This window comes from Castanea sativa, chromosome 2 (genome assembly GCF_040712315.1).
Source record: "Castanea sativa cultivar Marrone di Chiusa Pesio chromosome 2, ASM4071231v1".
Taxonomy (NCBI): domain Eukaryota; kingdom Viridiplantae; phylum Streptophyta; class Magnoliopsida; order Fagales; family Fagaceae; genus Castanea; species Castanea sativa.
In genome coordinates, this window is record NC_134014.1 from 53,412,604 (window position 1) to 53,427,629 (window position 15,026).

At 38.2% G+C, this 15,026-nt stretch overlaps 1 protein-coding gene across 1 annotated transcript; it reads left to right on the forward strand.

Annotated features, from left to right (window-relative positions):
- The first annotated feature begins 2,070 nt into the window (after positions 1–2,070).
- LOC142626246 (uncharacterized) lies at positions 2,071–14,048 on the forward strand. Its single transcript, XM_075800047.1, has 4 exons — positions 2,071–2,615; positions 12,104–12,187; positions 12,284–12,373; positions 13,341–14,048. The coding sequence occupies exons 1-4, from the start codon at positions 2,223–2,225 to the stop codon at positions 13,602–13,604; spliced, it is 831 nt and encodes a 276-aa protein (XP_075656162.1). The 5' UTR covers positions 2,071–2,222; the 3' UTR covers positions 13,605–14,048.
- The last annotated feature ends 978 nt before the right edge of the window (positions 14,049–15,026 follow it).

The following is a 15,026-nucleotide window of genomic DNA, read 5'->3' on the forward strand; positions in this document are numbered from 1 at the left end:
CTAGGCTTTACACTGTTTTAATAATGTACTATAATATATTCTAAAAAAAAATCTTATTCAATAAATAGTAAATTAAAAATATAGAAAAAAAAGAATTAAACCTTATAACAAAATTTTATAGTCACCTTATAAATATTTGCAAAATGCTTAAAGTTCTAGTGCAAACAATTGAAACATGTATAATGAATAATTAAAATTGCTGTAAAATATAAATACGTTGATTTCGTAATTAACAAGGCCACAGAATATAAACATGAGCATAAACATAAACATAAATATAACACAAATATAAATAAAATATTTTGATTTTTATCTTTATAAAATATGGTCTTTTGGTTTTAAACACATATAATCCAAATAAAACAAAAAGGGAAAAAGTAATACAAGATATTGATATCACTTTACTTTTTTGACCATCTTGACCATAAATCGGATACTCTTCAATCCAAATTTGTGAATCGTTATTAGATTTGGAGTTGAATCCTAAATTTTTAGGATGATTGAACCTCAAATATCTTATTCAATTATCAAAAACTTTACCAGCTAAGTTAACTAGAACACACCTGTGAACATGAGACTTGATTCAACTATATATAATACAATATTTTTATTTATATATATTTGTCTAGAAATATAATTGTGGGGAGTAAAAGGACCCAAGTGGGCATATGGGTCTTTGGGCTGTAACATGGAGGGCCGACCTGCTCCAGGATTAAACTCTATGAGTTGGCCCATACGCCGAGGGTCCGAGGATACAGCCGAGGGAGAGTTTCACCTCGGACAGATCCAAGAGAACTCAAGATTTCATTATAAAGGTCAAGGCACAACTCTGGAAAGACTAGTGGTTAAAAGGGGACATCCTGAATCTTCTAGATGCACCAGTATTAAAGAAAATATCAAGAGTAAAGGCTGCCACCTCCGCATTAAAGGCTCTGCACCTACCTCCCTGGCCGCATTAATGGGGAGGTGACCCCTGAACAGTGAGGTGGAAACTTCTAGTCACTGTTCAAAAAGTATCAGGGAAGGAAGTATAAAATGGGGGTAAAGGCCAAAGAAAAGGGGGATGGGAAACGAAGAAAGAAATTAAGAAATTGTAATCTTAAAGGAAGAAAGAGAAATAATAAAGAAGTAGTCCTCGGTTCGAGTCCGAGGAGATCCATTTGTCATTATCGTTCGTTATTTACTTGTGTTTGTTTATAAAAGCCTGTTATCAAGCTCTCAGTACTTCTAACATAGGTTTCAAGCCCACACTCTACAAATTTTATTGTTTAAGGCTCATTGGGCCTGAGCCCGTGATTGTCTTTGGGTCCAGGTGCAATTGTGCACTTACAATAATTATATAGACTTGAAAAAGGATTATATAAGTTTGTAAATAAGTTCATATGATACTAAATTATAAGTTGTGGTTTTATTGATAACATAAATGGTATATTCATAATAAAAAATATAAATTCATAGATTTGTGGAGTAAAAAAATTTTAATTATGATATTAATATATATATATATATATATATATATATGGGAGAAAAGAATAAGTTAATCAAATAGCTTGAGCTTGTTTGACATTAAAAAAAAAAAAAGGAACCAAATTTGAACATGTAATTTTGATTAGTAATGAGCTTGAATACAAAGTAAAATCAAATAAACAAACATGAGTGTTTAATACTTGGTTTGACTAGTTTACAACCCAATCTATGAGTTATCTGGCCATTATCATAATGAAGGGAATGACATAAGATGGAATTGACAAAAATGTATAGGTGCATGACATTTTTAAAAAAAAAAATGATTTGATAGCTGAAGGAGGAGGAATTTGAGCCCTTCAAGGGTAACAAAACTCTTAGCACAATGCAAGTAATTTTAATTGAAAATGAAATTTGCATGTTTTTTTAATTAATAATTTATCGAATATTTGACTTATAGGAAATTTAGATAAAGTTTCTTAGATATATTTAAACATATAACTGTATTTAAGATAATTTCTTTCAAAAAGAAAATAATGTTTAAATCTTATTGGTTAATAAAATTGTGCGTTAGATTTAACTGAAAAACCTATTCCAAACCCATCCGGCCATCCCTAAAAACTCCTAAAGCCTCAGTGAGTTTCATTTGGGACATGACAACAACCTTAGACTCACCACTCCAAGTGAAGAGTCCACGCCCAAAATGAGCTGAAACCCACAGAGACTTCTCAGCTTCACAACAAAAAAGAAAAGAAGAAATGTTGAGAAGAAGACTTTCTTCCATTCTCTCCAACTCAATCCTGTCACTCCGCAATCCCAATCCCAATCTCATTCTCCAACCTTTACGCTTCACACAATGCCTTGACTCTAATACTTCCATATTGACTGTCCAGAAAGCGCCCACAGTTTTTGAGAGCATTAGGTGGTACAGCCTTTTGAGTCTGAACGATCTGAGAGACAAGGTCCCGAGGAAGCAGAAGACAAGGAAGGGCAGAGGAATTGGGTCAGGGAAAGGCAAGACCGCTGGGAGGGGTCACAAGGGACAGAGAGCCAGAGGCTCTGGGAAGCTCGGCTTTGAAGGGGGTCAGACCCCACTTCGTCGTCGCTTGCCCAAGCGTGGCTTCCATAACCCATTTAGTCTCACTTTTCAGGTACCCTTTTGTTTTTCTTTTTTTGAAAAATAAAAATGGGGTCTTTGTTGTGTTGGTTGGTTGCTGAGAAAGTGCAAGAAAATTGGAGTTTTGGGTTTGTGTTCGATGTGTTTGATGATTTGTCTGTGTTTTGGGAACTGATAGTTAGATTGGAATCTTAGTAATTTTTAAGATTATGCATCTTAATAGGTTTGTTTTTGGGTGTTCTCCATATATACTTCCAGTGTTCTTGGATTGTGCCCCCTTTGCAATATGAATCAATTTCTTACTTAAGAAAAAAAAAAGGAAAAAGAAAAAACCAGTGAAGCAATCTGTTTTCATCAACCACATAATGGATGTAATTCATTGTTAACTGCTAGTTCTGTCATTGCACAAACCATCGAGGATAGAAGTCAATGTCTGATATCTAAGTAAGGACAATAGAGCAAATACTGTAACAGCATATTTCTCTTGGTTGGTAGATTCAAGTACTTCATTAGAGGGTCCTAGGTTAGCTCTGCTGGCTTCAAGTTATCATTCATATTCTAATCACTATCTACATGAAAAGAATCTAACTTGTTTCTAATAAAACTTAAAATTATCAGGAAAAGAGGGCTTCTAACTTGTTCGTCGCTAAAAGTGCATTAAGTTTTGAAATTAGTGGGTTATTATATTGTTTGATTAATGATTATGCCTTTGAACCACCAATCAAAAAAATGCTTATGCCCTTAAACTACAAGCTTAGATTGTTTACCATGTTCTAATATTCTGTAACATTTTGGATGGATTTAAAAGTTGTTGCAGTAACAGTTTTGACATAATCTCTGTATGCATGAGGGGAGTGCCAATTGGTCATTGGGGTTTGGCTTGGTAGACAAGTGGGGTGAGGTTTGGATGTGTCAAGTAATTTTTTTTTGTATGTCAGTTGTAATCTTTCCAAGCCGAGTAATAATGGAGGCCAAAACTTAAAAGGTCCCACCTAGAGGATGGATTGAAAATTAAGTGAATAGAGATTTTGGTACATGACCCAGCAAAAGTGGTGGGCTGATCAAGCTTTATGTGGACAGCCATTTTAGGAGAATGATCACTTGAACCCGTGAATCTGGGGTGGTTAGTCTTACATGAGATGATGAGATTTTGCAATTTAGGCCTAGAATTTTCCTAAATTTTGGGAGTTTGCTCCAATATTGCTGCTAGATATTGGCTGTGGAAGTTTTTTTCTAAGTTGCATGAAAACTGGAGACTATCCTTATTCCATAGAAGTAATGCATTGTGGTCATATCTACACTTAAGGAATCTGACATATCTGTAGATCCTAAGGATCATATCTCAAGAGTGGTAATTAGTTATTGGGAGGCAAATACTAGTTAACAATCTTGCCAACTTCATAAGCTTGTTGCATGCTAAAATTTCAATAATTTGGTGATGATGGGCACCTAGATCACAACCCTGCTACAGCCTCCACCACACAGCCCACCTCAACCATCAAACAACCACCATCGCATGTGAACTCATCACAAAATGAATGATAAAAAATCAGACCCATTTTCAATGAAATGAATCAACGAACCCACTTGCAAATCCTGAGTACTTAGAGACTATCACCAACGAAGATCGAAGGCGAGTTTGGGTATTTGGAGTGATGCCACTTAGATTGATGCTGGTGCTGGGTTGTCTTTCAGAATATGCTGAGCTGGGTTGAGTTCTTGGAGCAATAGTGGATGCTAGATATGAAATCCCAAATAAAGGAGAGAGAGAAGAAATAAAGGGAAAAAGAAATGTTGTGTGTGTGTGTGTGAGAGAGAGAGAGAGAGTGAGAGAAGGGAAGGGGGGGGGGGTAGAAGAAGATAAGGGAGGGGAACAATGACAAGATGCCATTGTAGTTAAAGGCGAGTGCCCTTAGTGAGGAACTCGCCTTTAGAGTCTAGGAGAGCAAGGTGACCACCTTAAGTCATGAAAACGGTGCTAAGGCAAGAGCCGTAGATTTTATTTTTATTTTATTTTTATAGAAGTTTGTTGTAAAACCTATTATTAGATTATTAATTTTAAAAAGCATGTTTTTTTTTTTATAAATAACGTAAGAATATTATTAAAAATAATAAAGAAAAAGCCAAGATGAGTACATTGGGGATGTACTATGGGTACAAAAATCAAGAAACAAAAGAACAACGGTCAAGAAAAATAGAAAAGGAAGAACAAGAAAAATGAGAAAAAACCACACTCCATTCAAAAAGTGTGTGTAAGAAAAATGACTTAATCTCCAGCAAAGATCGTTCACAACCCTCAAAACTTCTAGCATTCCTTTCTCGCCAAATGCACCAAATCAAGCAGTGAGGTACTAATCTCCAAACATCAATGTGACGATGTCGCGCAAACTTTCCTTGCCAAGCCTCAAACACCTCAATAACAGTACGAGGCATAAACCACTGAATTCCAAACAAACAAAAAACCAAAGACCACAACTCCCAAGCTATGGTGCAATGAAGTAGGAGATGATCCACCGACTACCCACACCTCTTACACATAAAGCACCGATCAAGAACTAACACTCGTCTTTTACGAAGGTTGTCCGTTGTTAAGATCTTACCTAAGGAAGCAGACCAAGAAAAGAAGGCTACCCTTGGAGGCGCCTTCGATTGCCATATCATTTTCCATGGAAAGGAAACAAGATTATTAGGGTAGAAGGAACTCGTAATAACTTCTAACCTCAAAACTTGTATTCCTTGTAGACTTCCAACAAACCTTATCTCGGACCAAACCCTCTCGGTGACGAGGAATAGACTAGCCCCATGAACCGGTCAAAAGCTTCCTATTCCAAATCTTTTGGTGGACGACGAAATTGCACGTTCCAATGAAACCTCCCTAAAGGAGACCAACCCATAACTTCAGCCACTGAGGAGTCCTTGGACCTACTAAGACAATATAGCTCCGGAAAGGCCTCTTGGAGAGTACAATCCCCACACCATACATGCTTCCAAAATTTTACTCTAGTACCATCCCCCACATCATAAACAAGAAGTTTAGAGAAGTTCAACCAACCACTTCTAATATATCTCCACAAGCTGACCCCATAAGGACTTGTCACCTTCTTCGTACACCAACCACCCCACATGTTCCCATATTTTGCCTCTATAACCCTCCTCCATAAAGCATCAGTCTCGGTACCATACCTCCACAACCATTTACCTAATAAGGCAGAATTAAAATTACTCAACTGTCTTATACCCAACCCCCCATCCTGCAAAGGCCTACAAACCTTGGCCCAATGAACTAAATGAAATTTAGGTTCACCACCAATCCCATCCCACAAAAAATCTCTCTGTAACTTCTCCATACGCTTAGCCACCTTACCCGGTAAAGGAAGAAGAGAAAGGAAATATGTAGGTAAGGACGAGAGTGAGCTTTTAATAAGTGTCACCTTACCTCCTTTAGATAAATACATTCTCTTCCAACCTGCTAATCTCCTCTCCATTCTCTCAAGAATAGGGTTCCAAACAGATAAGTCCTTGAATTTTGCACCTAAAAGAAGGCCCAAATATTTCAAGGGCAGAGAAGACTGTCCACACCCCAACAAACCCACCAAAGCCTCCAAATTGGGTACCCCTCCAACAGGTACCAACTCAGATTTCCCTAAATTAATACGAAGCCCTGACACCTCCTCAAATCTAGCAAGAATCGCCCTCAAATTAGCAATCTGAGAAGGTTCAGCATCACAAAAAATCAATGTGTCATCCGCAAATAAAAGGTGAGATACCATTACTGAAGAACCAGTCATACCGCACTACGTAAAAGCTCGAGAATTGCCTGAAGCTGATACAGCCCACATCCAACGTACGACTCAACGCCTCCATCACAATATCAAACAACAATGGAGATAAGGGATCCCCTTGCCGAAGTCCTCTAGAACTTCCAAAGAAATCAGATGGGCTACCATTGATCAAAATGGAAAACTTCACAGTTGAAATGCAATACCTTATCCATTTTCTCCATTTTTCTGAGAAACCACAACGCCGCAACATATACATTAAAAAATCCCAACTCACATGATCATACGCCTTCTCCACATCCAACTTACATAGCACCCCCGGAACTCCCGACTTCAATCTACTATCAATACATTCAGAAGCAATCAAGACGGAATCCAAAATTTGTCTGCCCTTCACAAAAGCATTTTGTGAATCCGAAATAAGTCCATGCGCCACCCTACGAAGCCGATTAGCCAGCACCTTAGAAATAATTTTATACATCCCACCAACTAAGCTAATAGGCCGATAATCCTTGACCTCCACAGCATCCACTTTCTTAGGAATAAGGGCTAGGAATGAAGCATTAAGACTCTTCTCAAACACCGCCTGAGTATGGAAGTTGTGGAATACAGCCATAATTTCATTTTTCAAAACACCCCAACAAGACTGGAAAAATGCCATGGAAAAGCCATCCGGGCCAGGTGCCTTATCACCATTAAAGTCATGGATCACCTGAAACACCTCTTCTTCCTCGAAAGGCCTATCTAACCAACTCGCATCTTCCACCGAGATGCTAGAAAAATCTACATCATCTAAGACAGGTCTGTGAGCCACCTCCTCAAAATAAAGCTGCCTATAAAATTGAGAGATAGATCTTGCTAGCCAGGTCCGATGACAACACCCCATCCACCATAAGCCTATCAATAGAATTAACCCTCCTGTGAGAATTAGCTATACGATGGAAAAACTTAGTATTCTTGTCTCCTTCCCTAACACAAAGAACTCGATTTCCCGTCTCCAACAAATCTCTTCCAACAGATAGCTTTCTCTAACTCATCACGAATTCCGCCCATTTCCACCCTATCCTCTCGCGATAATCCCCGACTCTCCTCCCTTTTCTCTAGAACACTAAGGTCCTTCCACAATTTTCTAATCCGAACATCAACATGACCAAACACCTCCACATTTCATCTTTTCAGATCATTTTTAAGGAGCTTTAATTTAGTAGCGAATATAACTCGTGGACACCATGAACTCCTGTAGGAATCCCACCATGACCGAACCCTATCCACAAAACCTTCATCCTTCACCACATATTCTCAAATCTAAATGGCATACTCCCTCTCTCGAAAAAATCCACCCTCAAGGACAATTGGAAAATGATTCGAACACAATTTAGACACCGTTTTTGAGAAATTGTTGGGACTTTATCCTCCCAATCTGCAAAACAACAAAAATCCGTCCAACCTAGCCTTCGAAACACTTCTTCTAGAATTAGACCAAGTGAAAGTACCTCCTTGCAATGGAGATCAATGAGACCCCGTTCGAGATAAAATTGGAGAACTCCCTCATAGCAAGAGTGAAAGAAGTAGACCCCAATCGTTCGAAAGGGAACCTAACCACATTAAAGTCACCCCCCACACACCATGGGACACTCCATGCCTATTCAAGCCACAAAGTTCCTCCCATAATAATCTCCTATCTCGGTATAAATTAGGACCATAAACACCCGTAAACGCCCATACAAACCGATTCGACACTCGTAAACTTACAGGAAACCGAAAATCTCCCCACTGCCTCCTCCAATTTATTCACTACCCGAGTGTCCCACATCACTAATACCCCACCAGAAGCACCACAAGAGCCTAAGTATGACCAGTCAACATGTTGGCCACCCCACAAGCTACGAATCACTGCTCTATTAATCAGCCCCATTTTGGTTTCTTGAAGACAAACCACATCTGGCCCCCATTTCCTAATCAAGTTTCCAACCTTGAACCTTTTATCCCGCTCATTCAACCCTCTAACGTTCCAAGAAATAATCTTCAAATTCATTGATAAGACACAACCGCCCGCTCAAAACTTGCACTCCTTGCTTTATTTATATCATACTCAACATTCAAAGAAGACAGCAAATTTTTCAGCTCCCGCTGCCCCTTCTGTCCGGACTTAACCAACTTCGTCTGATCACCCACCACAAGTTTCTGTCTATCTTTCTTTTTGGCCTCTATGGCTAATAATAAATTCTTGCTCCTCAAAACCTTCTAGTGAAGTACCCACAGATTTCTTGAAAGCCCTAATCCTATTTGTTACCCATTGTGATAGTTGACAATTATCTTCATTCTCCTTACACCCAATCTCCTTCATATGACTAGACTCCAACTCCAACGGACCTTCGCTGGCCAAAGGTACCACAACTAACGGCTCATCACCTCCCTCGAAGACCTCAACCTTCCATCGTACTCCCAAGGCTCACTTACTAATCCGGAACCACACCAAGGAGTTTACTAGCCCCTCACTCTCATCTGCCCAAGTAACCCTCTGCCCTCCATTAGTACAAGGAACGCTGCCTGGTACACACTCACCCTCTATACTAGAGCAGACTGACAAACAATCTGGAGAATGATACAGGGATAATGGGAGTACTAATTGCCGGCCATCACGCATTTGTAAAATCCAGTCTTTGGAGTTACCCCAAGTCTTATCCAAATCTCCAACCAATTCCCTTATATTTGGGCCAGGGAGATGAACTCCCTCAGAGTCAGAATAATCCAATCCTTCCAACCCCACAAAGTCCTCAACCCCATCCTCCGATGCCACTGAAGACGACAAAGGTACCACCTCCGACACTATCGGGTCATCAAGAGTCATAACTTGTTCCGTTATTGAGTTCGATGACACCACCGGCCCCAACCTCGACCCAAACGGAGCATCTAACGCCGGAACCTCGTTCCGGGAGACTCGGGCCACCACCACCGGTTCCGCTCGCTGGGTGGCCGGACTAGACGAACCGAGCCGAGCCGACCACCTCAAGTTCAACCTCGTGCGCCGAAGACCATCGAGCCGCGCGCCGTCGAAGTTTGCACCGAGGTGATGGGTGACCATCTGAGCCGTCGGCGATGTCAGTGTGCTCCGATGTGCCGGAAGAGATCGCCGATGCCTTCGACCCGGCATCGCTGGATGCTCCGATGTGTTGGGTCCGACCATCGAGCGCCGATACACCTTCGTGGCAAGTTTATTTCCACCCGGACTTGGCAAAGTGACTCCTTCCCGGAAAGAAGACTCCGAGACTCATAGATCCACTAAGTGAGCTCTCACCGGCCTCAAAATTAGTTGGGCTTAACAATCCCAGGCCCAACGTGGGTTCTTCATTACCCAACGAGGCTTGGGCCTTCAGCTTGGATGGACCCATACCCACTGCCTTAGTAGAAACAGAATTACGTGGAACCCATTTGCCAGCCTGTTGTTCTCCCTTAACAGCATCCCATAATACCCGCCTCTTTCCAAATTCATTCACACTCACAGTCAGCCCTCTCCCCAGCCAACGTCCCTTCCTATTATCACACAACTTTCCAAACTCCACCATTTTTTAATTCAAATTAAGTTTCAAAGGAATATTACAATTATTTCCTTCCAAGATTTTCTCATCAAGTTTATTCTTGCCATTAATATCACCTGCTCCACCCTCCCCACCACCCACGGCTGCCTGATGAGAACTACCATCCTGCGTTTCAAAAGCTACAACCTGTGTATGAGACTTTTCACTAGGAAACTCCACAATATTCTTCACAAAATCAGCCTTAGGCTTATCATTGTTGAAGGGCTGCTGAACATGCTTCAACCTCGCCTGCACTGGAGCTTTGACAACTTCCACATAAGACCTGGGAGGATGATGTTTGGGGATCTGCTTAGACCTATACGGTACAAACTGCACTCCACCCAGCGCATATTGGGCTGGTTCCAACATCCTTCGTAATTCAACCCCAAAAATTCTCCATCCATGTTGTAATTTACCTGCAGGAATAATGATAGTTCGCCGCCGCCCACCAACCTTAAGCTCTGTCACTGATGCGTACTGCCCAAAAGAGTTGGACCCCCGTTGTAAGGTGTACGCCGTAGCACCTTCCCTAAGCGTGAAAAATTGCTTAGGACTAACCCCAATCACAAAGTGTTCCAGATTCCGTACTAACCAAAGGGCTGCTCTCTTGCCCAAAAACACCGATTGCATGTAGAATTTTCCCCGTTCAAAGATCTTAAGAGAAAAAAAATTCCCTCCTTCCTCCACCACCAACTGAAAAAACTTAGATTCAATGAAGAAACTTCGGAATCCCCCCATATTGATCCTAGTACATAATAACTAAAACAGGATTTCTGGCTAATTCGAGGTAGCCGGGCCTCCACTCTCCTAACCCCAGAGAGCCTAGCCTAATTTTTTCCCCTCTATGTGTCAAACTCCAACAAGCACAGAAATTGAATTCAAAGAAACCATTAGATCTTATGAAAATCAATTGCTATAAACGGTGTAACTCTTGCAGAATTACACCAAGTGTAACTTGAACACCTCTCTGACTGCCCTCTATTAATTTAACTGGATCTAATGCAGAATTTGAGCTGCAGGGTAGCAAGTTAAAAAGCATGTTATAAAACCTATTGTTAAAATAATTAATAGATCCTAAACCAAGTTAATCCTATTTTGAAATCATTTGGTAGACCTAATTTATTCATGCAACGCATTTAAAAACATTTCATTTTATAATATTTCAATACAATAGGTACATATGATTTAAGTTCTATATGTATTATAAATATTTTTTGAATTTAATGCCCCGCTTTACTTGGGCTAGCACCTTTTTGTCGCTTCACACATTGGGTGATACAAGGCCATGGTGCCTTAAGATCGCCTTTTGCCTTTGACTACCTTACAAGATGCTCTATTTTTTAATTTTTATTGCGAACCATGTGATCTCTCCGTTAGCAATTAGATGGAACACTAATAGAAGGGTCTATTGGTATAATACCATATTCGTGGGGAAAAAATAGGTTAAAGGTCTTATTTCAACAACATAAAAAGTTTGGTCTTTGTGAAATTTACCCCCAAAAAAAAAAATTTTGATGTCATCTATATATGTGCCTCTACTTATATTTTGGTGCTGTATTATTTATAATCCACAGTGCAGGTTCAGGTGGTTTCATTACATTCTCAATGGATCATAAAAGTTAACATTCATCAACAATTTAAAATGTTCAATTATGTTATTGAATAATTTATATGTATGATGTATAGGATGAGAAGAACATATATTTATTTGTAGAAGTTCACAGCTAATAGTTAGTTTGGCAACTCTTGCTTTTTACCACAAAAACTCATATGTTAGGCACCTTTGCTATGTTTTTTTTTTGGTTTAAACATTACCATGTTCATTTAGAAGCTTTGACTAAAAGAACTTATTGTTTATTTAATTTTTTTATCACTGACTTGCATCCAAATAAAAAAAGTTAGTTATTTTCTTTGTCTGGATCTTGATCTTTTGTTGCAGAATTAATGGCTATGGCAGGAGCTCCTATCACGAACTTTCACTCTCTCTCTCTCTCTCTCTCTCTCTCTCTCTCTCTCTCTCTCTCTCAATATTTAGGATAGATTGATCTACTTGGCCTTTCTTGTTGAAAAGAGTGTTCCGATTGTGTTACCTTTCATTAAATTTACATCCTGATAACTATTTGAGCATAAATGCCAAATTTATAAATCTTCATCTTTTCTGGCAGCCAGTAGGCTTGGGAAAAATTGCCAAACTTATAAATGCTGGGAAGATAGATTCTTCTGAATTGATTACAATGAAAACACTTAAGGTACATTTATTTCCTTCTCTAGTTTCCAAATTCGAACCATTTCCTTTCCTTTCCTTCATTTGCTTTGGCTCATTCTGGCTATAACTATTGCAATAGGATACAATGGCAATAGGAAAGCAAATAAAAGATGGAGTAAGATTGATGGGACGAGGTGCTGAGCAAATCAAGTGGCCAATTCATCTGGAGGTGAATCTTTATCTTAGGTCTTTCTGCATTATATACTGCCCATGCCTCTTCTTCCATATAGTCGAGGCATCATTCATGCTTCATATTGAATTTTTTTGCTTTTGTCACAAATATTGTTACTGCACCACTGTCATAAGTATTGTTCAGGCATCATTCATGCTTCATATATCAACCTGGTGGGTTGAGACTTGAGAGTGCTGCTGCACCACTTCAACCAGATGTTGAATATAGAAAACAAAAATGATGTCATCTATATCTATGCCTCTATTATACTCAACTGCACCACTTCAACCAGATGTAGAATACAGAAAAAAAAAATGATAGCATCTATATCTATGTCTCTATTTATATTTTAGTGTTGTATTACTTATCAAAAAATATGTACGTGCTGTATCATTTTAATCCCACAGTTTAGGTCCTGGTGATTTCATTATATTCTCAATGGTCATAAAAGTCAACATTTACTAAAATCTTGAAATTTTAAACTTTGCTATTGAATAATTTTTATGTATGATGCATATGGATGAGTAAAATATATATATATATATATATATATATATATATATATATATATATATATGTATATATATTTATTTATTTATTTGTAAACGTTCAGAGCTTAGTAGTTTTATTCCAAAAAAAAAAAAAAAAACAAGGTTCATGGCTAAGTAATTAGTTTGAAGACTCTAGGTGTTTACCATATTTATGCGCTGCACTTTCAATGAGACATCAGGTGTTTTTAAATTGAGTAACCCTTTGGAGTTCATTAGTGTTTCCTTTGTGTGCTAGTTTGTCAAGAAAATATCCAAGATGTATCCTTAGTTTAGCATTTAGTTCTTTTTTTTTTTTTTCCCCCATCAAAAAAAAAAAAAGAACTAAATGCCAATGCACTTTATCTGGATATTTCAAGCACAAGCAGAGCACTTTTCGTGAAACACAAAACCATACTTATATATGACGTTGACAGGTTTCAAGGGTCACAGTTAGGGCAAAGGAAGCAGTTGAAGCTGCTGGTGGGTCTGTTAGAAGAGTGTATTACAACAAATTGGGCTTTCGAGCACTGCTCAAGCCTGAGTGGTTTGAAAAGAAAGGCAGGTTGTTGCCCAAAGCAGCTAGGCCTCCCCCGAAACAAAGGGATAAAGTCGATAGCATCGGCCGATTGCCTGCCCCAACCAAACCTATACCATTTTCAGTTGACGAAAAGGAGGCAGCCTCCAGTTCATCTGCTTAATAAACCAAACCACGCAGTTTGTTGGCTCATTCAAGAATTAGTATTTTGATGACGCGTTAGCATGCAAGCAAATTTTGTTTCTTTTAAGATTGTAGGTGCAGTAAATTTCAATATGCTTTGCACAAGCTAGTTGCTGTGCTTCAGAACAAAATTTGAATAGACTGAGAGAAAATGCTCAGTGATCTCAACAGAGTGAGGAAAGCTTTCTACTTTGTTATTGTCTACCTTATTTCAATTCAATGTTCTGTTGAACATTGGATGATGGGTTCTAGACCTTCCTGTCCAATACTGCAAGGACATTACTGGCTTTGGATACAAGCTCTAAAGCTTTATCCAAGTCCTAAGCTACTTCAACCAACCAAATGGTTATAGTGCTCAAGCTCGAATTTGATATGTAATGCTTATAAAATTTTGGGCTTTTTTTTTAAAAAAAATTTTTAATAATGATTCTTCTTCTTTTTGAAACAATCAAATGGTTATGAACTTATGATAATGATAAGTTGATAGCTTTTCCTTTAAAGAAATCACTGGGACTGCACGCCTGCACCTGCCCTCAAGTTACCATATAGAAATCAATATTAAACATTAAATAATAGTTGGTCTATTCTATTTTCTGTTGGTTTTTATTAATGTACATTTTGAATCCTATTCTAAGAACAGGTTACACACTTACACTCACTTACACACCTACAATATATATAAAATTATAAATTAAAGAAAAAAAAGAAATAAGAAAGAATTATTTAAATTTCACATGATATGTGCGTTAGATTTCCCTAGATGATTGTGAGGACAGAGACATACATACATACATACGGAGCCGAGTGTCAACTGTGAATCGACCTAAACACCATTGGCCCAGGATTTGTTACTTGACGTAAGCTCTTCTTCTTCTTCTTCTTCTTGTTATTAATGACAATTTTTTTTGTAAAGTGGTTTTTCCAAGGTCATATGAGGGTTCTATATATAACATACTTAGTAGTACAAATTATAGCAACGTTAAAGAAAATTTGATTGGTGAAATTGTTATATATTAAATTAAAATTACGATTAAATCTAATGTTTTAATCGTAAATACAATTTTTTACAACTATAATTTTTCACATGTAGATTTTTCATACTAATAAAATCACAACAATAACACTATTATAAAGTAGTAATCAGAGAGAGTATAAGCATGAAAGATGGCAACATGTTCTTACCTTCGCATTTACTTTGAGCAACTCTATGGATACAACGTTGCAAAATCTTTAATTTGCCATGTGTTTCCTTTGTGGAAATTTGAGTGAGTATGAAGGGTTTCAACCTTAGCAGGGTTTATATTTGTTAAATTTTTTGTTATAAAATTTTAGTTGAAGTATAATTTTCAAACTCTTAAACCATACATCTAATAGAATTTTACTTAAACTAAATTATTGTAAC

Excerpts from the sequence above, each read along its gene's own strand:
- LOC142626246 (XM_075800047.1), top strand. The coding sequence starts at position 2,223 with ATGTTGAGAAGAAGACTTTCTTCCATTCTCTCCAACTCAATCCTGTCA. Across the intron at positions 12,188-12,283 it reads TTACAATGAAAACACTTAAG|GATACAATGGCAATAGGAAA; the intron begins GTACATTTATTT and ends CTATTGCAATAG. Across the intron at positions 12,374-13,340 it reads AGTGGCCAATTCATCTGGAG|GTTTCAAGGGTCACAGTTAG; the intron begins GTGAATCTTTAT and ends TGACGTTGACAG.